General features: G+C 35.4%; 1 protein-coding gene across 1 annotated transcript in view; it reads right to left on the bottom strand.

Moving 5' to 3' along the window:
* Positions 1-23,528, bottom strand: part of LRP1B (LDL receptor related protein 1B) — a 1,793,119-nt gene that overhangs the window by 714,432 nt on the left and 1,055,159 nt on the right. The window contains exons 27-28 of the mRNA XM_070360639.1: positions 5,878-6,009; positions 4,361-4,588 (exon numbers count right to left, since the gene is read on the bottom strand). Coding sequence (XP_070216740.1) covers positions 4,361-4,588; positions 5,878-6,009 — 360 coding nt within the window. The remainder of the gene's footprint in view (positions 1-4,360; positions 4,589-5,877; positions 6,010-23,528) is intronic.

Raw genomic sequence — 23,528 nt, forward strand, 5'->3', positions numbered from 1 at the left:
CACTGAAGAATTGATGCTTTTGAACTGTGTTGTTGGAGAAGACTCTTGAGAGTCCCTTGGACTGCAAGGAGATCCAACCAATCCATCCTCAAGGAAATCAGTCCTGAATATTCATTGGAAGAACTTATGCTAAAGCTTAAACTCCAATACTTTACCCACCTGATGAGAAGAGCCTACTCATTTGAGAAGACCCTGATGCTTGGAAAGTGAAGGTGAGAGGAGAAGGGGATGACAGAGGATGAGATGGTTGGATGGCATCACTGACTCAATGGACATGAGTTTGAGTAAGCTCCGGGATTTGGTGATGGACAGTGAGGCCTGGCATGCTGCAGACCATGGGGTTGCAGAGTCAGACACTACTGATCAACTGAACTGAACTGAACTGAGGCAGTACAGGAGTACTCAAGATGTGCAACTGAGCTTCTGGGGCTATATTAAAAGGATAACACCCAGCGTATTGAAATGAAGTCCCAAGTCCTATTATCAGCAGTAAGGCTGATAGGAGCTCTAAACATACAATCCTAAGTAAGAATTTATCATTTCCTCTCTTTGGTTTAGACACTAAGCTTTAGTTTCTGTGAATGTCAGTTTTCTTACCTGCAGAATAGAAATAATTCTTAACAATAGGTTCTCAAAGATTAATTGAGGTCATGGTATTTGTCACATTAATGACACCTATTATTATATACATGTCAGAAAAATAAACCTTGAGAGCAAGAATAACTGAAAACATTTAGGCCAAGCAGTGACTCAAGTATAAGAATTAACTGCCACCAGAAAGTAGGGTTGCAGGTAACTAGAAACCCTTTTGCCAAGAATTGTTAATCATTTATTTTTTAAGAATAAAATTACATCTTGGTTATTGTTAAATATATATATTAACTTATAAATAAATAATGAATACAATGAATGTGTCTATAGTCATATATTATGTTTATCTGTTAACAAAATTATCTGCTATTATCTGCTACAACTGACTATAAATAAGAGCTAACATGGGTAATACATAAGGAATAGCTTAGTGTTTCAGGATATGGAGAATGATAAAGCAGACAAACTATTTTTAATCCCCTTCATAAAATCTTGATCCAAAGAGCCTCAGTGTTTTCATCAGAAAACGGTCTAACTGGAAGAAAAATGGGGAGTGCTTGGGGCAATGGATAGACGGGGTCCTGATTTTTGAAGGTGGTTTGACGTTAGACTTGGGCTGAGAAAGGTAAGAAGAATGTCGCAAGAAAAATTCCAGTAGATGAAGGATAATGAAGTGAGAAAACAGAGGCCAACAGTATAAGAGATAAGAGAATGGCCAAAATTTAATTGCATGGAATCAAAAAGATAAAAGGACAAAATAAAGTACAATTACTGGCAGGATTTGAGATAGTTTGATGAGTTCAGAAGTTGAACTACCAAAAGGTTATCTACAGATTCTCTTCTTATGGAAGGACATATCAACCTCTAACAAAGTTTCATTCATGAAGAAAGGGAAAGGCAACCCTGTTCAACTTGCCCGGTAGCCAGAGACTAAGTAGTTGTCCTTGACCATGCCTGTTCCTCAATCTTCATATTCAATTATTTCAAGGATTTACTCTTTGTAATCTCAAAAATGTTTCCACATTCCACTGTTTCTTTTGTTTCCACCCTTTCCAGGCTTCCATCGCCTTTTACTAAAACCACTATAGCAAACTTATTTCCCAGAGTTCACTGCTCATCTAGCTTCACCCTAGATCTCTTCAACTCTCTAGTAAGAATAATATCTAGAGTGATTTTTCCAAGTAAAACTAATCATGTGGTCATACTCTCCTTAAAACATGTCCTCGGTTCTCATTATTTTCAGTATTAACATAGAAATAAACAATTTATCCCACATAGGCTGGTATGATTTGGTTCTGATTATTATTATTATTTTTTAGATATATAACTCCCTCTTCTGTACTTCATACTATTCAGTCTATACTGGACCTCCTTCAATTTCTTATCATATAAGAACACATTCCAATATTTTTCAAAATGATTGAATTAATAATTATTGTTCCTAATGTGTATATCTATTATTAGTAAGAAAATATTGTTGCTCAATTTGTGGTTAATAATTGTAGAGTCTGCTAAATGGAGATAATTGTGATTTTCTCAAGATAACTCACCAAATTGCTACTAGCTATCACTTTATACTTAGAGACAGAAAATTGTTCCCCCATATTTTTTTTTTTGAGGTAAAAACATCTTTACTTTTTACAATTCATAGAGCCTTTGGAAAGTACTTAACATTCCTGATAAAATATGTGAACAATTTTCTATTAGATTTTGATGAACTTCTTGTGAGAAGACCACTGAGCTATCAGTCAGTCTTGGGAGCACCTTGCATGCTTTAACAGTTCTCTCAAGGCTTTTCATGGTCATTACCCAGATAGTCTTTTAAAATCTAGTCTAACGATAATTATTTTTTTCCTTTGCCCCTAAGAAAAGTCCTGAAAAAAAAATTGCATTAGCTTTTTTTCCTTCTCGTATAGAACCTTTGAAATAAATATTTGAACAAGCTTATAACCAATACATTCAAGTTTAATTAACAGTATTAACTTGAGATGGGTAAAAAGCTAGCATAAATATGAGAATACTCGAGTGCTCAAATACTCTCAGATCTACTAGTGGTACTCAAGCCAGTCTTCTAGTAGTATATACGAAACTGTTAAAAAACAGCTAAATTTAAAACCTGTACTTTTATTGTTTTCATTAAGAAGTTAACCATTGCTCAAATAACGTCTGATTTTTAAATTTTCAGTATTTTTCAAGGCAAAGGAATTAGATATATCTGTTTGAATCACTGATTATGCCTTTCTCCATTCATGCATGTATGCTCAATCGTGACTAACTCTTTGCAACCCTATGGATTATAGCTGCCAGGCTCCTCTGTCCATGGGATTTTCCAGGCAAAAATACTGGACAGGGTTGTCATTTCCTTCTCTAGCGGACCCTCCCAACCTAGGGATTAAACCCCCATCTCATGAATCTTCTGCAATGGCATTTCTAGGTGGCTCTTTACCACTGAGCCACCTGGAAATGCCTTCCTCCGCCTTCCTTCAAATCACGCTTCAAGGAGGATAATTAGTTCAGTTTCTCAGTCGCTCAGTTGTGTCTGACTCTGTGACCCCATGGGCTTCAGCACGCCAGGCCTCCCTTCCATCACCAACTCCCGGAGTTTACTCAAACTCATGTCCATTGAGTCAGTGATGACATCCAACCATCTAATCCTCTGTCGTCCCCTTCTCCTCCCACCTTCAATCTTTCCCAGCATCAGGGTCTTTTCAAATGAGTCAGCTCTTCTCATCAAGTGGCCAAAGTATTGGAGCTTCAGTTTCAGCATCAGTCCTTCCAGAGAATATTCATAACTGATTTCCCTTAGGATGGACTGGTTGGATTTCCTTGCAGTCCAAGGGACTCTCAAAGTCTTCTCTAACACCACAGTTCAAAACCATCAATTCTTCAGTGCTCAACTTTCTTTATAGTCTACCTCTCACATCCATACATGACTACTGGGAAAACCATAGGTTTAACTAGAAAGAACTTTGTTGGTAAAGTAATGTCTTTGTAAGGAGCATGAGACTGAAGAAAAAGTGTGTCTTGTTTGATTCTGCAAGTCATGGCAAACAGCAGGTACTCAACTAAGATTCACTTAATAAAACAATAACTGACTCAGAAATCACATTATATCAAAATTAGAACAAAAATGAGGATAATTCATGCTAACCATTCAGAGTTCAACCACTGCATTTATATGTATGTCTCATTTCAGCTATATTTTCTACTTTTGGAAAGTTTACTTTTTTCTCTTTTTAAGGTTTTTAATTTTTTAAAAAAAATTAATTAAAGGTTGTTAATTCAACATTACTGAAAACTTATGATTCAACCTGCTGGGTCAGGAGGAGGACAGGAACAAGTTTTTTCTCTTATTTGTTTAGTCTAGTTCTGTAAAAATAGATGCAAAAAGAAGTTGATAATAAGCCTGAATCAGAGCAAACAGTCTTTACCAATATCCTATATTCATTTGGCAAATACAACTACACCCTCAACAGCCAAAAGGAGTCTTCTTTTTACTTAGAAATGTTTACTTAGAAATCTGTTAATTTCGACATCCATTCTGAATTTGTTTCTTCTTGATAAGTTTCTAGTTATCAGATGACTATATTCAATGTAATTATAGCATTCGACAATTGTTAGAATACAGCATATTATTAAATCACTGAATCAATTCCAACTATGAATTAACAACATAGAATTGGATAATAGAAAAAGAACACAAAAGAGACACAATTATTACAGACTAAATAACAAACATTTTTAAAGCTGTATAGTAGAAATCTTTTACCTCTTGAAATCACAGTTTCTAATCCAGTTCCATTAATAAAAGCCCGTTTAATGGTTTGTGTCTTAATGTCTGTCCAGTATAGACGTTCTTCAGAAGCATCAAAGTCTATCACAGTAACATCATCAATATCAGGGACTGTAAAGGCCGTGATAAAGTTAAAATATGGATTATCAATATCCACTCCTCTGATTTCAGAACGTCTTGCATATAGAAGAAATTTCTTCATTTCTAGAAATGAAACAGAAATGTGTTTTTCTTTATAAGCTTGGCAAGTTTGAAGCAGCCTAGAAATTCTAAACATTTGTGGATGATTTAATAGGTTTTTTGCATATGAAAAACATGACCAAGATTTGATAAAAATATGAAAAATAAGTTAAAATCCTTAAGTCATTTTTCGTAATGCCAAGAAATTGTCAGTAATTGATCTGATCTTAGAATTTCAAGCAAACTTGTTAAAAGACATGAACTTTACAAATCTCACACAGCCACATTTGTCTTTGTTTATAATCATAACAATATTACAGTGTCGTAAATGCTTTTTGAAGGAATCTAAGAACACTTTTCTCTATATGATCTTTGAATAAAATGAGGTTGAACATTGCTTTTAAAAGTCATGTTCATGTTTTCCCTATCAAAATTAAGCTAATGTTAAAGCATAACATACTGTAAATTTTTGTGAATCTGTAGTAACTAACATTGTGAGGCATTCTATTATTTCTACTTAACTAGGCACCTTTCTTGCACCGAGTTTGTAAAATATTAGTAGATTTAATAGAAAGAGGAGTCACAGATACTTTGTTCTCTTGTTTTTCTCCTTTGGGGTTATAGTTGATATTTGAGATATGTTATTATTGTGAAAAATTAGTTAAAGCCAAGAGTACCTAAATCCCTGAGTTAAAAATTGATGAATACACTTTTATTGACCCTTCAAAGTAATTGTTTTGCAAATCAACAAAAATTACTAATAAAACAAAGCACAGTCTGATTTTCACTCACAAATTTTAGTATCAATTTTTGGTTTAAATATGCTGTTTAAGGGTTTTTTTACAAATCTTCCCAAATTGTATATTTTACTTCATATTTTCTCCCTTCAAGTTGATAATCCCCTGTAAAATGATGCTGAAGTAACTTAAGGAGAGCAGAAGGAGATTAAAGCTGTTACATACATCTTTGATATGCAGGTTACCTACATCATCATTTTTTGATAATGCACTTTCACTTACAAATCTCCCTGTTCTGTAGAGATAAACTCCGCTAACACACCAAATAAGAAAGTAGCAAGAAAAAAAGTGAATAAGATAATAAGCAGCAAAGTGCAGCCTATCCCATATTTAAAGAATTTGTCAGTGTCTCCCAAAGTAGATGAATCATCAACTGAGTGAAAATAGCACCACCTCAAATGGTGGTTTTTAAGGACATTAAAAGCCTCTCCTGCTCTACTGTGAGGAAAATCCAAATGCTAATACAACCTGAGAGGATTCACTTTGGAGTTTCTGTAAGATGTGGGAGAAATTTACCATAGCAGGTCTTCTTGTTGGAGGAAAGCTTCATCAAGTGGGGACATGCACAGGCAGCACTCCTATTATGATTGATCAGACACATGTGCGAGCAGGGGCCTCTGCCATCATTAGCTGCACAGGGATTGGGAGCTGTAATTACACAGTGAAATATTAACAGTGAAGAAGGAAGAATATATTAGCGGACCTCTGAGGGTGACAAGGGTTATTTACTTAAAGATTCAAAGTGAAGTTCCCTAGATAACACACATTACTCGAGTGATTAATATGATGATAATGACAATCATACACAGTTATTACATTAATAAAAACATTTTTCCTCGTCAAAGATAACAACTAAGATAACTCCCTCAAGTTCCTCTAAGATGAATGATATTCATTCTATTGCCTTAGAAGCAAAGGATTTCTTTTTAAGTATTTAGTCTGAGAAACAATCAGAAATAACTATTAAATTTTGTATAAATTAAACTCAAGTAGATGATCATGCAGGTGTCAGGAGTTCCAGTTGAGAAACTGCTGTTACATATACTGTGTATCTTTTCAGGCCATTTCTTTTTCAAATCAGAGGCCTATATGAATAAAAATGTCATCTTCCTTTATTATAAAGATGTCTTTATTTTTTTTTGCTGTATTAAGTTATTCTATGGCTAAATATTGCTACATATCCATACTTACTATATTCCATCGTGTACAAAACTTCAAATTTAAAATGGAATATTAAATTTTGTGTTTGATCTCATTCTCTCATTCTTTTGTGTTTCTTATTTTGTCATTGTTAGGTAGTTAGAATAGGAAAAAGGAGTCCAGAATGGTGGTGGCTAAAAGACAAGGAAGGGAAAAGCCTGGGAAAATAGGACAAAGGAAGGTCCGAGGACTGGAGTGAGGACCTCAGGTAGAACAGACGGCACTCCTGGCTAGCCCAATTTACATAGGACAGGCCCAGGGGTAGGAGAAAAAACATAAAAAGAGGAGCCAAAAGACTGGAGATTTCTCTCTCTTCTCTCAGCGTCTTTTGGGTCATCATGCCCTCACGCCTTGAGGGTGTATTTTCCTTTATTTTCTAAATAAAACTGAGCTGTAACAAGGAGCTGTAACACTGATCCATCCAAGAGCTGTAATGCTGGTCCATCATTTCAAATTTTAGTTGTGATGAGACAGAACTGAGGACATACACACTCCCCAGACATCATCATATCTTTTAAGCTTTTAATCTCAATTGATCCAATGTTCTCTTAAATATTGTTTTTATAAAGCCTATCTAGTACGACAAATTCTATAGAACTGTGCTGGTCAACTGAGGGCAGAAAATAATTATACCTTCTGATCTCAGCAGCAATACTTTAGTCTTCAGCTAATAATATTTTCCTAACAAGTGGATCTATTTTTCAGGGTAGCAATATCAGTCTTACAGACTTTTAAACCACAAAGAATAAAAATCAGTAGGTTATAATAAGAATTGTAGAGGTTTTGAGAAATTAACTGAATTTAATAAATGCTCAAGGTAGCCTTCGGCAGTCTTCAGGACTCTCCCCACAAGATAACAAAAACGATCCATGTCTATGCATTTGATTTAAAAAAAAAAACAAAAAAGAAAATGAAAGACTCAGAAATATTTTCCCAAGCAAATAAATTAAGGACAAAAATTATTAGAAAATAGTGGAAACTAAAGTTGAGAGATTCTTTATGAGTGTTAAGTCACTCTGTCACATGATATGCGTATATACTAAGTTGCTTCAATCATGTCCAACTCTTTGCAACCCTATGGACTATAGCCCCCCAGGATCCTCTGTCAGTGGGATTCTCCAGGTAGAATACTGGAGTGGGTTGCCATGCCCTTCTCTAGGGGATCTTTCTGACCCAGGGATGGAACTTGTGTCTCCTGCGGCTCCTGTATTACAGGCAGATTCTTTACCACTGAGCCACTGGGGAAGCCCAGCACATGGTATAAATGCCACATATTCTGCTTTATTTCCTTTTAACATCATCTATTATAACTGATGCTTTTGAACTGTGGTGTTGGAGAAGACTCTTGAGAGTCCCTTGGACTTTAAGGAGATCCAATCAGTCCATCCTAAAGGAGATCAGTCCTGGGTGTTCATTGGAGGGACTGATGTTGAAGCTGAAACTCCAATACTTTGGCCACCTGATGTGAAGAGCTGACTCATTTGAAAAGACCCTGATTCTGGGAAAGATTGAGGGCAGGAGGAGAAGGGGACGACAAAGGATGAGATGGTTGGATGGCATCACTGACTCAATGGACAGGTTTGGGTGGACTCCGGTAGTTGGTGATGAACAGGAAGGCCTGGCGTGCTGCGGTTCATGGGGTCGCAGAGTCAGACTCAACTGACTGAACTGAACTGAACTGAACTGATTATAATTGGCTCAAATGGTAAAGAATCTGTAATGTAGGAGACCTGGGTTCAAACTCTGGGACAGAAAGATCCCCTGGAGAAGCAAATGGCAACCCACTCTAGTATTCTTGTCTGGACAGGGGCAGAAGAACCTGGTGGCCTACAGTTCATGAGGTCAGAGAGGACTGAGTGACGAAGTAGCAATACTACAATGGGTGTCTTTAAGGAATTAAAGGTTAGAAAAGCAAGAGGTTAGATGGGAAGATTATTAAGGAGCAAAGATGTTACCAAAATGAAGACAATATTAAAATAAAAGAAATAAAGAGGCACTGTTGAAGTGTTAGCTATCTAGAGTAGGGTTACCCAGTCACTGGTAAATAGGAAAAAACAAAAACAAAACACCTCAAAGTTTTCAATTCTTGAAAAAAAGAAGAGGATGGGGAAGAAAGGGGATAAAGAAAAAAAAAAAGAAGAGGAGTAGAGGGAGGAAAAGGAAGAAGGAGATATTTGTTTAGAAACATTGACATAGAAAATGCTATTCCTCTCAAAGAAATTAAAAGCATAATCCATGACAACTCAATAACAAGTACTTGGATTTCACTTTAAACATCATTATCTTTTAGCCTGGAATCATATTAACTTTTCTCAACATCCTATAATCATGATAAAAAGCTTTCTAAAATCAACAATAACATATTAAATTTCTATATATATACTAAAGTAAAAAAATACACTTTGTAGCCCAATATCTGTATTAATGATAACACTGTAAGGTAATATTAACAATATTTTGTGCTTCATGGTGAGGAAAAATCCACAAAGCCTTCTTTCAATTTTTATCTTTTCTCACTTTGAAATAATAGAGTTAAATCTTTTTAATGTTATTTCTAACCACACATTTAAATAGATACTTACTCTAATTACCAAACTAAGGAATTTGGTTTTTATACTCACATCTTAGTATAAAGCAAGGATCCTGGAGCCTTATCTGGTTCACTGTCTATTTTTATGAATAAAGTTTTATTGGACCATAGCCATGCTCATTAATTTACATGTTATCCCCATGACTTTCTCACTATAATAGCAGAGTTGAACAGTTTCAGCAGGGATCACTTGGCATAAAAAACCCTAAAATATATTTTCTGGCTCTTTACAGACAATACTTGACATAAAGTTACTATTTATAAGAAATACTATTGCAATATCCAATATTAATACAAAGATTGTAAACCCCTACCAAACCAAAGCTATCCCATGTATTGTATCCAGGAGATGGGAAAAACTGACCAGTCAATAGATGCTATAAAGAATATTAACAGATGAAATCCAAATATAGGCGTGCAAATTGGGTTCATTGATAATTCTTATTATCAAAACTCAAGTTGACCAAACAGAGACCCTTAGACATATGTAAAGTGAAAGTGAAGTCGCTCAGTCGTTTCTGACTCTTTGCGACCCCATGGACTGTAGCCTACCAGGCTCCTCAGTCCATGGAATTTTCCAGGCAAGAGTACTGGAGTGGGTTGCCATTTCCTTCTCTAGGTAGACATAGCTAACCCCACTCTTATATTTACTCATTGAATACATATTTATGAATCACTTCATATTCTGCCTAGTTTTAAAAAGCTGGATATAACAGCAGATAAGAGATAGTTCTTACATTAAAGAACTTAAGAGAAGAGTCTGTACTCTTACCCCATACACCATTCTCTCCAAATATATGGTCAGTGGCTCAATTTAGGTTGTTTGCATCTCTTGCTTGGATTGCTGTTCTAACTTCCTAAATAATCTCTTAATTTTCAGTCTCTCCTCATTGCCTATGGTAATTTTCTAAATTTGACGTGTATTTGCATATTTTTATCATTATACCCTGATCCCTCTAGGTAAATCAGGGGTAGGGAAACTATTTTTTTGTTTTTCTCTATAAAAGGCCAAATTGTAAACATGTTCACCTTTGAAGCCCTTATGCCCTTTCTAGTAATTTTTCAACTTTGCTACTACAACAAAAAGCAGCCATGAAACAATATGTGAATCAACATGTATAGCTATGTTCAAATAAAATTTTATTTGCAAAATCTGCAGAAGTCTAAAGTTAGTCTGAGAGCCTTAGTTTGTCAAATTCTGAGTCTTAGTTTGTCAAAGTCTATGCTGGCAGGAACTATGACTTATCAACAGATATATAGTTTTTCTCCTAAAATTTCCACATGATCTATTACTGTTTTGGAATCATACACATGCTCATAAACATATGCATATTTATGTTCTAACAAGGCAACAATCTAAAATTTTGAGTGTAAATTAAAAGACAGCTATAGATGAGCTATAGCAATAGCTTTAGGAGAGCAATAGATGAAAACATTAAATAATGCATTACTACAATACTTAACTGGAGAGTGAAATGCTAATTATGGAATCATATAAGACTGATGTGTGCTCTGTGAAGAAAACAATATCATTAAGATAATCTCATATTTTATGCAAAACTGTGTTTAATTGCAGTCCATTTTTCACCAGCAAAAAATAAACACTTTAAACCCAATTACTTTATTTGTTAAGTTCAAATAAAATATATGTAAATGGGGATGCAACATAAAATATATACAATATTTATTTACCTAATAATACTAAGCTTAAAGCAGAAGAATCTCAAGACCAAATGTTAGATAAGATAAATATTTTTCTCTGTCCTGTGTGGTCATTGTTAATAGTAATTAATACTCATCATGTTAATGAAATTTGTTGGTACAATTATTAACATAAGAAAACAATGCATATCTGTTATAACTATATTTTAGTTATAATTTTTCATTTGAAAAGAATTTATTTTTTTGAAATGAATTTAAGAAAGATCTTACTATTAAGAATTAATTCCTAATCCTTTCCCTTTGACAAATATCTACAAATTATAATTTTAGTATTTGATGTTGAAGAACTACAGCAATCCCTTATTTAAAACACACACATATAATAAAATGTGTGCAAGTACAAGATGTTCTTATTGCTTTAATTTTACAATTTTCTATCAATACCAGGTATGCAGGAATTACTTTCATCAAAATTCATATTTTATTTTTCTGGAATTGAGCTGTAGGAGTTGCTTGTATATTTTTGAGATTAGTTGTTTGTCAGTTGCTTCATTTGCTATTATTTTCTCCCATTCTGAAGGCTGTCTTTTCACCTTGCTTATAGTTTCTTTTGTTGTGCAGAAGCTTTTAAGTGTAATTAGGTCCCATTTATTTATTTTTGCTTTTATTTCCAATATTCTGGGAGGTGGGTCATAGAGGATCCCGCTGTGATGTGTGTTGGAGAGTGTTTTGCCTGTGTTCTCCTCTAGGAGTTTTATAGTTTCTGGTCTTATGTTTAGATCTTTAATCCATTTTGAGTTTAAATAGACATTTCTCCAAAGAAGACATACAGGTGGCTAATAAACACATGAAAAGATGCTCAACATCACTCATTATCAGAGAAATGCAAATCAAAACCACTATGAGGTACCATTTCACGCCAGTCAGAATGGGTGCAATCCAAAAGTCTACAAGCAATAAATGCTGGAGAGGGTGTGGAGAAAAGGGAACCCTCTTACACTGTTGGTGGGAATGCAAACTAGTACAGCCACTATGGAGAACAGTGTGGAGATTCCTTAAAAAACTGAAAATATAACTACCTTATGATCCAACAATCCCACTGCTTGGCATACATACTGAGGAAACCAGAATTGAAAGAGACACGTGTACCCCAATGTTCATCACAGCACTGTTTATAATAGCCAGGACATGGAAGCAACCTAGATGTCCATCAGCAGATGAATGGATAAGAAAGCAGTGGTACATATACACAATGGAGTATTACTCAGCCATTAAAAAGAATACATTTGAATCAGTTCTAATGAGGTGGATGAAACTGGAGCCTATTATACAGAGTGAAGTAAGCCAGAAAGAAAAACACCAATACAGTATACTAACGCATATATATGGAATTTAGAAAGATGGTAACAATAACCCTGTATATGAGACAGCAAAAGAGACACTGATGTAAAGAACAGCCTTTTGGACTCTGTGGGAGAGGGAAAGGGTGGGATGATTTGGGAGAATGGCATTGAAACATGTATAATGTCATATATGAAACGAGTCACCAGTCCAGGTTCGATGCACGATACTGGATGCTAGGGGCTGGTACACTGGGACGACCCAGAGGGATGGTATGGGGAGGGAGGAGGGTGGAGGGTTCAGGATGGGAAACACATGTATACCTGTGGTGCATTCATTTTGATACATGGCAAAACCAATACAATATTGTAAAGTTAAAAAATAAAATAAAAAAAAAAATAAAGAAGGAGCCTCAAGGGCTGGAATCAAAAAAAAAAAAAAACTCATATTTTATGGATTAATTTTATACTGTACTTTATTTTTATGAAGTAGAAAAAAAATCTAAAAAATCATATCTTGTATAGACAGCTGTATTTCAAAGAGAAAAGATTTAAAAGCCACATATACTGTTTCCATTTATTTGTGCAGTTTTCTGTAAAAAGAGTGAATTCAAACATGTAATATCATGCTACATTTATTGGTGAGATATATCTTAAAACACCAATGAATTTTCAGATTTTCTAAGCGGTGCTATGTCTTTCTGACTTGCTATTTACTTTTACTTGCTGTATAATTTAAAAGAAGAAACATTTGTGCCAGAAAAATTTCTATTTTCACAATGATTTAATAATCACAAAATTTTGTCTAAAACAGTGGTTCTCAACCAATGGTAGTGATGGTGAGGGGGGATTTTGTCCCCTCAGGAACAATTGAGAATGTCTAGAGACATTTTTCGGAGAAGGCAATGGCACCCCACTCCAGTACTTTTGCCTGGAAAATCCCATGGATGGAGGAGCCTGGTAGGCTGCCGTCCATGGGGTCGCGAAGAGTCGGACATGACTGAGCGACTTCACTTTCACTTTTCACTTTCATGCATTGGAGAAGGAAATGGCAACCCACTCCAGTGTTCTTGCCTGGAGAATCCCAGGGACAGGGGAGCCTGGTGGGCTGCCGTCTATGGGTCGCACAGAGTCGGACATGACTGAAGTGACTTAGCATTTTAGCAGAGACATTTTTAAATGACATAACTGGGGTTACTAACTGGCATTTTAGTGAGTAGAGGCTAAAGATGCTAATAAACTTCATATAATGCAAAAGAATGCCCCCCCCTCCCAACTAAGAACTACCTATCTCCAAATATGAAAGGTACAGAGGTTGAGAAGTTTTGATCCTGGACTGGAACTCTGGACTTTGCATCTTACTGTATCTGAATGAAGAGCTCATAAACACTTACATTTGTATTTCTGAGGCAAGTACATCAAACAACCAGTACCAAGGAAGAAAGAATTTTATGATTTCTTTGATACTAATCTTTTCCACTGTTCCAAGAGAAACTATATTATAGCATAATTTTAAAATAGCAATTTATAATGCAGCCATACTTACTACCTACCTATAAATTCATTTACAGTTTAGTTGTTTGACATCTGTGTTACATTTTGCCAAAGAAATGCTAAAATGGAAATTAAGTTTTTCAGGTGAACCAACAAAACCCACTAATTCAAAATGTGGTTTAAAGATGCTACAGAAAGATTTACTGAGAAATTAAATTAGGTGCAGGTCTATATAACTAGTAGTTGGAGCAAAAGACTACCTGTTACAGGAAGGAGGTATAAGAGTAGAAATTGAGTTCCATTATGATTTTTCATGTCAACAGTTGGAATGACTTAGCAACATATTCTTGGCATGTTTCAACTCTCATTTGTCCTCTTTATTGGTAATGTTGTCTCTCTTTTATGTGGTTCTCAGTATTATACAATGTTCCAATACCTCACAGAAACCTAACAAGTTTACTTAATCTCAAAAATTTCTCTTTGCTTTGCTATTACTTGCCTTACACTTTGCCTCAGTCAGAAATCTCATCCCTTCAAAGCTGCTGATATCAAAAAGTAAAGTTGGAGGCATTTTAACTGTTTCATATCAGCTTTCCATTCTTAGAAATATTAGTATTTTAAACTAAGGTCCATTTCAAATTTTTTAGTATTTATTTATTTTTTTAAGCTATGTGATTCCGTTTCGAATTTTATTTTTTTGGCCATAAAATGCAGTATGTAGGACCTTAGTTCCCTGACCAAAGATTGAACTTGTGCTGCCTGCATTGGAATCAAGGAGTCTAAACCACTGGATCACCAAGGAAATCTCTTAAAGTCCATTTAAAAAAGAAGAAAAAAAAAAAAAAACTTCTGTTGATAGTATATAAATATGTGAAAGAAAGGGATACCATAAAACAGTAGGAAATAGTATTTTTAACAGAATTAATAATGTCAAGAATGGAAGGAATATGTATATGCAAGCAGAGACAGAGGAAAATGTTTTATATGACAGGTCATTAGATCTTGATATAATAAACTGTGGAAGTGAACAATTTAAGTAACCTGAAAATATATGAGATTCACCTCTACCACATTGAAACATAGTTTTAAGAGCATTACATTTGTTTAAAACTTTTTTTAATTGAAAATTTTGCTTGTAGTTAAATATACTAATAGCTCCAAGTGGAATCCCTCATTCTTCAAGTTTTATAAGTGATACTTTGTTTCCTAAAGCAGCAATAGGATTACTAATATTCTTAGGGGCTTCCCTGTTGTCTCAGATGGTAAAGAATCTGCCTGTAATACAGGAGACCCGGGTTTGATCCCTGGGTTGGGAAAATCCTCTGGAGAAGGGAACCTACACAATACGGTATTCTTGCCTGAGGAAATCCCATGGACAGAGAAGTCTGGTGGGCTACAGTTCAGGGGGTTGCAAAGAGTTGGACATACTGAGCAACTAACACACACACACACACAATATTCTTAGAAACTAGTTTGTTTTTTTTTTAATTGTATAAGCTAATTTTCTTGCAAATGTTGTCAAGAAAAGTTTCATTTTCTATAGAAGTATTTTCCTGAAGCAACTGGAAGACTTAAATCATCTCAGTGTTAAAACTACTCTCTCAGAAACAGCCTGGAGTTCACCTTGTATTGTCATAACATAGAGGGTAAGTGAGATAAAAACTGATAGAAAAAATAGAAGTTCCAAAAATGGAATAATTTATTTTCATCACAATGAGCTATAAAATGTGCTAAGTGTTTCTATAAGCATTATTCCCTTTATTCCTCTTACTGGCCATTTTTGTTCTTACAAATAAATTACCCTCGCTTTATAGAAGTGTAAACTTAATTTTGAAAATGGTGAATGAGTTCTAATGAGATGGATGAAACTGGAACCTATTATACAGAGTGAAGTAAGCCAGAAAGAAAAACACCAATACAGTATACTAACGCATATATATGGAATTTAGAAAGATGGTAACAATAACCCTGTGTATGGGACAGCAAAAGAGACACTGATGTATAGATCAGTCTTATGGACTCTGTGGGAGAGGGAGAGGGTGGGATGATTTGGGAGAATGGCATTGAAACATGTATAATATCATGTATGAAACGAGTCACCTGTCCAGGTTCGATGCATGATACTGGATGCTTGGGGCTGGTGCACTGGGATGACCCAGAGGGAGTGTATGGGGAGGGAGGAGGGAGGAGGGTTCAGGATGGGGAACACAGGTATACCTGTGGTGGATTCATTTTGATATTTGGCAAAACTAATACAATGTTGTAAAGTTTAAAAATAAAATAAAATATATAAAAAAAAGAAAATGGTGAAAAAAAAAGAATACTTGCAATCATACAACTTTTAAGAAAGAAATACATTTTCAGATATCAAAGTGCAACCACTAGCCATTATATACACTACCTTTCTAAATGAACTAAATTACTTAGATTCACTTATTTGTTCATTTAACAATTTATGGGATAGATAATGGATACTGTTTTAGAATATGACTTTTAAAAATATATACATATTTAATCTAATTGCTATAACTCGTGACAATGTCCTAATATTCCATTCATCCTGTTTCTGGAATTTGATTTGATTTTCTAAGGGGTATTGTCATTTTGATTTGTTACACAAAACAGTTCGTACATTTGCCACTTGATAGGTGTTTCAAGAACAAAATTAAAACGGATGGTTGAGTCCACACCAGTGTTTGAGAGTAAAATAAAGTGGTCTCTGCAAAATAGTACTTTTATTATCAACAGATACTAGGTCCCCATTGAACTGAGGCCTTCTCAGAAGAAAAGCTTCTTTAGGAAAAGAAAAACATTTTTTAATTGGTGAAAATCTAATTAATAAAAATACTTTCAAAACTCTCTATTTGAAGTGACAATCATATTCTTAAGCTATTTCAAGAAAAGATTCCCGGGCTTCCCTGGTGGTCCAATGGCTAAAAAGTCCACCTGCCAATGCAGGGGATACAGGTTTGATTGCTGCTCCAGGAAGATCCCACATGCCACGGGGCAACTAAGTCTTATGCCACAGCTATTGAGCCATGTGCTGCAACTGCTGAAGCCTGTGACCCTAGAGCCCGTGCTCTGCAACAAGAGAAGCCATCACAATGAGAAGTCTGCACACCACAACAAAGTGTAGCCTCTGTTTATCCCAACTAGAGAAAGCCAGTGCAGAACAGCAAAGACCCAGCACAGCCAAAAATGCATACATAAATAAATAACTCTTAAAAAAAAAAGATTCCAATCAGAGAAAGTGAGGAAAGAAATGTGAAACAAAAGTGAAAAACAAACACACACAAAAAAATCAATAGTGTTGTAATCTTTCTATATCCATGAAAAATACAGCTCCACTACTGGGTGTTAAATCACAACTTCAGTTGTGATTAAGAAAACATCTTTATGGTGTCTGAATCAAGATGTAAGATTAGAAAGATTCTGAGCTCACTTCCTCCCACAGATACACCAAAAGCTACATATAAAACAACTATCTCTGAGAATAGCTTGAAGTAAAACAAATTTTCTACAACTGAATATATAAAGAAAACACCAATACAGTATACTAATGCATATATATGGAATTTAGAAAGATGGTAATGATAACGCTGTGTGCGAGACAGTAAAAGAGACACTGATGTATAGAACAGTCTTTTGGACTCTGTGGGAGAGGGAGAGGGTGGGATGATTTGGGAGAATGGCATTGAAACATGTAAAATATCATATAAGAAATGAATCACCAGTCCACGTTCGATGCAGGATACTGGATGCTTGGGGCTGGTGCACTGGGATGACCCAGAAGGATGGTACGGAGAGGGAGGTGGGAGGCGGGTTCAGGGTGGGGAACACGTGTACACCTGTGGCAGATTCATATTGATGAATGGCAAAACCAATACAATATTGTAAAGTAATTAACCTCCAATTAAAATAAATTTATATTAAGAAAAAAGAAAAGGTGACTTGAGACAGGCAGGATAGATAGAGACTCAGTCGAGATAGAAGCTACACCCTCAGAGCAGAGATACACAAGTGTGAGGGTTATCACAACTGCCTAGGTCTCTACTGAGAGGCCCAAGGTCCAAATTGGGTTTCCCATCAAGAATACTTTCCCAGAATGTCTGGCTTTAAAACCAATGGGGCTTACTTGCAGAACAGAGAAAGGGTTGTAAGAAGTGAGACTCACTCTGTTTGTGAGTGGGTTGTCCACAAACTCAATAGCTCTGACTCCCAGTAAAGAAGCAGTGCAGTTAGGCAAAATGAGGAGACAAAGAATAACTTCCCAATGAAAGATCAACAAAAAACATCAGAAAAAGAACTAAATGAAACAGAGATAAGCCATTTATCAGATAAAGAGTGCAAAGTCATAGTCATAAAGATGCTCACTGAACTTGGGAAAAGAATGGAATAACTCAGGGAGTACTTCAACAAAGAGATAGAAAATATATTTAAAAATCGCAAAATAGAACGGAAGAAAACAACTGAAGAGCAAAATACATTATGGGGAATAACAGCCAATTAGAGGATGCAGGATATACCAGTGATCTGGAAGATAGGGTAGTGGAATTCACTTAAATGAAACAGCAAAAGAAAAAAAAAAATATATATATATATATATATATATTTGAGAATAGTTTTAGGATCTATAGAATAACATCAGACATATAAATTATCCCATTATAGGGTCCCAGAAAAAGAAAAGAGAAAGAGGGAGAAAACTTATGTGAAGAATAAATGGCTGAAAATATATAAAATATATTTTCCTTCTCTGGTGGTGCAGGTGGTAAAGGATTTGCCTGCAATGCAGGAGACCTGGGTTTAATCCCTGGGTTCGAAGATCCCCTGGACAAAGGAATGGCAATCCACTCCACTATTCTTGCCTGGAGAATTTCATGGACAGAGGAGCCTGGCGGATTATAGTCCATGAGGTCTCAAAGAGTCAAACATGATTGAGTGAATAATAGTTTCACTTTTATTATATTATCCAGATATAAAATAAATGTCATTCTTGCAAAATATAACAGGGAATCTAATCATAAATATTTTAATATCTTTGTATGGTGACAGATGGCTATTAACCTTATCATGGTGACCAACTTATATGTACTCTACAAATGCCACAACACTATGTCATACCCCTAAAACTAAAAGTATAGTGAACTATATTTTCAAAAAATGAGTTTAGAGAAACAAAACTTAGGTCTGCGAGAGGCCACAGAGAAGGACATCAAACCCACTGGATGGGAAAAGGTATGCATACTGGAGGAACTCACGTTTTCTTCGTATTTACAAACAATTTAATCTAAAAGGTGGAAGAGGACCATAAAACAAAGTGACTAAGAAAATTGTCTATCTACCTGTCTATCCATTCATCCATCTGTCTTTCTTTCTATCATTTACTTAACAACACTTACACTGTGCTTACTATTTGACAAGTATCTTCTGTGCTTTTAAGAGACTAAGGCATTTAACTTTGCAAGAATTCCATTTTATAGTTGAAACAACTAACATAATGGTCATGCTGTCAGTATGACAAAGCTAGAATATGAACTAGTTTGACTCTAGAAGCTTGCTCTTGATTACTATGTCTCCTAAGCTGATTGCTATGAAGGTTGTCTTTTTTTTTTTTTTGCCTTTACATTTTGTTACTTAACACTATCAGATCAAATCAGATCAATCGCTCAGTCGTGTCCGACTCTTTGCAACCCCATGAATCACAGCACGCCAGGCCTCCCTGTCCATCACCAACTCCCGGAGTTCACTCAGACTCACGTCCATCGAGTCAGTGATACCATCCAGCCATCTCATCCTCTGTCGTCCCCTTCTCCTCCTTAACACTATAGTCCTATTATTTAATGAACTATATTTTTTAGTAAAAAGACTTTGACATTTATACTAACCTCAGACATATTTAGGATCACTGGGACACATGCAAACAATTCCACTGAAAGTGCTCTAAATAAAATTATAGCTGACCTTCCTCCAGGTTGCCAAATCAATGAATACCTTTATGTCTTGATCTTTCTTGACTTCTCTGCAAGAGTTAACACTGTTGACTACTGCCATCTTGAAACTCTTCTCTTACTTTTTTTGACTGTGCTCTTTTGGTTCTGAAATGTTTTGGCCATCTTTTTCTCAGCATCTTTCTTTGCCTTTCTCATTTATATTCGTTTCCTCCAAGGTTCTGTCCTTGTTCTTCTCTAATTTTATATAATAGTCTTAGGAAATCTTATTTATCTTCTTATCATTAATATATAATTGAATGACTATTAAAACTCTAGTTCCAGACCAAATTCTTTTTGCCTTTATAACCCTGAATACTCAACCATGTCCTGGAGGTACCTCTCCACATAAACAAACTTTAATTTTTTGATTTATCCTTTAATTCAGGTGCCAGTAAGTTTTTACCTACAGGTTAATACTGCCCTTTGGGTTACTTTTTTAAATTGGAGGAAAAACACCAAAAAAAAAAAGAATAAAATTTTATAACACATGAAAATTAAATGAAATTTCAATTTCAGTCTCCATAAATAAAATGTTATTGAAACATAGTGATGGTCATTCACTTTTCATTTGACTGCTGTTTCACTATCTCAGCAGGACAAAGTAGTTCAGCAAAGACCATATACCCTGCAGGGCCTCAAACACTTACTATATGGCCTTCCATAGAAAAAAAACTCTGCTGACTCCTCCGTTATGGGGCCTTTGTGTCACATGTTGATGGTGAAGCCAATTATAGAAACTAGAAAACTAAAGACATCTCAAATTTTCCTTTTCTTGCCAAACTCCCCTACTCTACAAATCTGTATCACTTTTTTTTTCTTTAAACTGACTTTACCTCTAAGTATATGGCAACTCCAGGCTTCCCAGGTGTTGCTAGCTGTAAAGAACCAAGGCACGAAATGTGAGAGATATGGGTTCCATCCCTGGGTTGAGAAGATTCCCTGGAGAAGGGTATTCCACCCATTCCAATATTCTTGCCTGGAGAACCCCACAGACAGAGGAGTCTGGAGAGCTACAGCCCATAGGGTTATATAGAGATGGACGTGACTGAAGGCAACCTTAGCACACACGTACATATCTCAGTCCCACCATTCTCTCTGTCCTGGTATCAGTCATCTCCTGATCTACTGAAGAAGCTAGGCTCTACATCATACTCGTCTCCTACCTACAGTAGTGTCTCTGTAGTTTACCGCTTGTATAGATGAAGCCAAGTTTCAACATGTACTTCTGCTATTTTCCCTCCATTGACCAAATAGTTTCAATGTTTTTCTCATTTCTTCAGGGCAGTGGTTCTTAAGGCAGCATCAGCATTCCATGGGAATTTGTTAAAAATGAAACATCTCAGGTCATACTATAGACTTTTTATCAGAATATCTTGGATAAAAGCCAGAAATTTGTGATTTAATGATCCCTCCAGTAAATTTGATGCACATTTAGGTTTGACATCACTTGAACACTTATCCAGTTATTCTTAAGGATGAAAATTGAAATTTCTTTGTAAGGGGAACTTTTAAGTCCCATTATGGTTTGATTCCAACCCAATGTTGTATACCATGCATTCCCCCCTTACTTCTAGCGGCTCCAGCCCACAAATGAAGAAATAAGAACCCAGAAGTTCATTAATCTGCCTTAGGTAACAAGGTCAGTGAGTGACAAAGGAAGAAATTGTAGTAAACTAAGCCCAAGGACTTTTTAAGGGCCACTCCATTCTACCTTTTAGTATAATTTTAGTTTCAAAAATGCAACCACAATAATAATCATTTAATTGACCCCAGTTATTAATTTAGCTTGTTTTCTTTCTAGACTATAAACTACAAGAAGTTAAAAATTGGTTTGTCCCATGTGAAGTGAAAGTCACTCAGTCGTGTCCAACTCTTTGCGACCTCATGGACTATATGGTCCATGGAATTCTCCAGGCCAGAGTACTGAAGTGGGTAACCTTTCATTTCTCCAGGGGATCTTCCCAACCCAGGGATTGAACCCAGATCTCCAGCATTCCAGGATGATTCTTTACCAGCTGAGCCACAAAGGAAGCCCAAGAATACTGGAGTGGGTAGCCTATCCCTTCTCCAGTGAATCTTCCTGATGCAGGAATCAGACTAGGGTCTCTTGCACTGCAGGCAGGTTCTTTACCAACTGAGCTATCAGGGAAGCATGGGAATGTGTCAGTAAAACTTTACTCTCTACTGCCATCTGGAGATTTGATAGAACAATTCCAAGGAGAATCTCAATAAAAATTCAATGTCTTCTGCCTGCAGAGCATAGTGGTTCAGGCAAGAGCTCTGGGGTCACTCTCCCTGGGGTAAGATAATGAGGCAATTATCGTGTGGCTATTAGACCTTGAGCAAATCACTTAGCATTTCTCTCCTTTAGGATCCTTATCTGTAACACTGGGTTACCAACCACCGTCCTCATGGAATTACAATGAGAATTAGTATTAGGTGATATTATTGTTATCATTATTAATACTGTTCTCATAAAAGGCTTACCTATACTCTGTAGTTAATGCAAATAAATAAATGACACTCCTTTACTCAAATATTTTATTATCTAGGTGGGCAACTAAAACAGAATTAGGAAAATATTAAATAACTATACATATTCTAAGTGCTAAGGTAGTTCTTTATGGTGTTAATTAAGAATGTGGAGATAAAATATGAATTATGTGCAGATTTATAATTGGTATGTGGCTTTGAAGTAAGAACCTCTCAGGGAAAGTTTTTTTTCCTGCAAATTTTGGTGTAGATTGAGAGCAATATCTGGAAAGCGCTAAATCAAACATGATATAAATGCATATCTTTCTTATCATTATGAAGTCATGATAATGAAACTATTTTTACTAATGCTTAATCATGCATGCCCATATTTTATTATCCAAACATAAACTAACATATGGCTCAAGCAAAGTCTATCATAAAACCTTTATGATGTTGTTGTGTTTTGTTTAATACATTCAAAACTTATTCAATTAAAACCTGTGTTTTACTGATAAAAATATATTTGGACTAGATGGCTTCTTGAATGTAAATTATCTATTTTATCCTAAAGGGAAACCTACAATTTTGATGTTCTTAACTCATTAAAAATATAGCAAATGTGTTTATTTATGTAACTTCTCTCTTTGCTAAGGAAACAATATTCTCTGATGCAGTTATTCAGTAAATAGCCATAGGTATCAACTACACGGTATAAATTTCCAATTAGACCAGACCAATGGACAATTTAGGTTAAAGTCCGCAGTTATCAGTCCACTTAATGGAGTAGGGTGAATATATATCTTCAGAGCATATAGGGATACAATGTGTTTATTCTAACCAGTGTGAAGCTATAGTACAATGTATATAAATTTCTAGTTCTGAATCTTCCAGTATTTTATATTCAAATTTTTGTCCTCAGTCCTATGGTTGCTATCACAATAAAACCGTTACCTTGTATCCTCCCTACGTTATACTTTCTTGCTTTACTTTTTTGACCCAGGAGATGTTATAACCTAAATCACCTGTTTTATCTCCAATATCTTCCCTCTTCAATATCATCTTCAGTTTAGTATCATAACTGCATGGCTAATACATAAATCTTATGTCATTTTTATACTTAGGAATATTTGGATTTGCCACCAAAAACAAAAGCAGCAAAAACAGAAAATGGGACTATACCAAACTAAACAGCTTTTGCCCAGTGAAGGAAACCATCAATAAAATAAAGAGGCAAACTACCAAACAGGAGAAGATATTTGCAAATCATATTTGTCAGATAAAAACTTAACATCCAAAATGCATAAAGAACTCATAGAACTCAATGTCAAACAGACAATCTGACTGAAAAATAGGCAGAGGCTCTGAAATAATCAATTTGTTAGCTTCTAAGTCATTAAAGATATTTTTGATGGT

The sequence above is a fragment of the Bos mutus genome, chromosome 2 (genome assembly GCF_027580195.1).
Source record: "Bos mutus isolate GX-2022 chromosome 2, NWIPB_WYAK_1.1, whole genome shotgun sequence".
In the NCBI taxonomy this organism is placed as follows: domain Eukaryota; kingdom Metazoa; phylum Chordata; class Mammalia; order Artiodactyla; family Bovidae; genus Bos; species Bos mutus.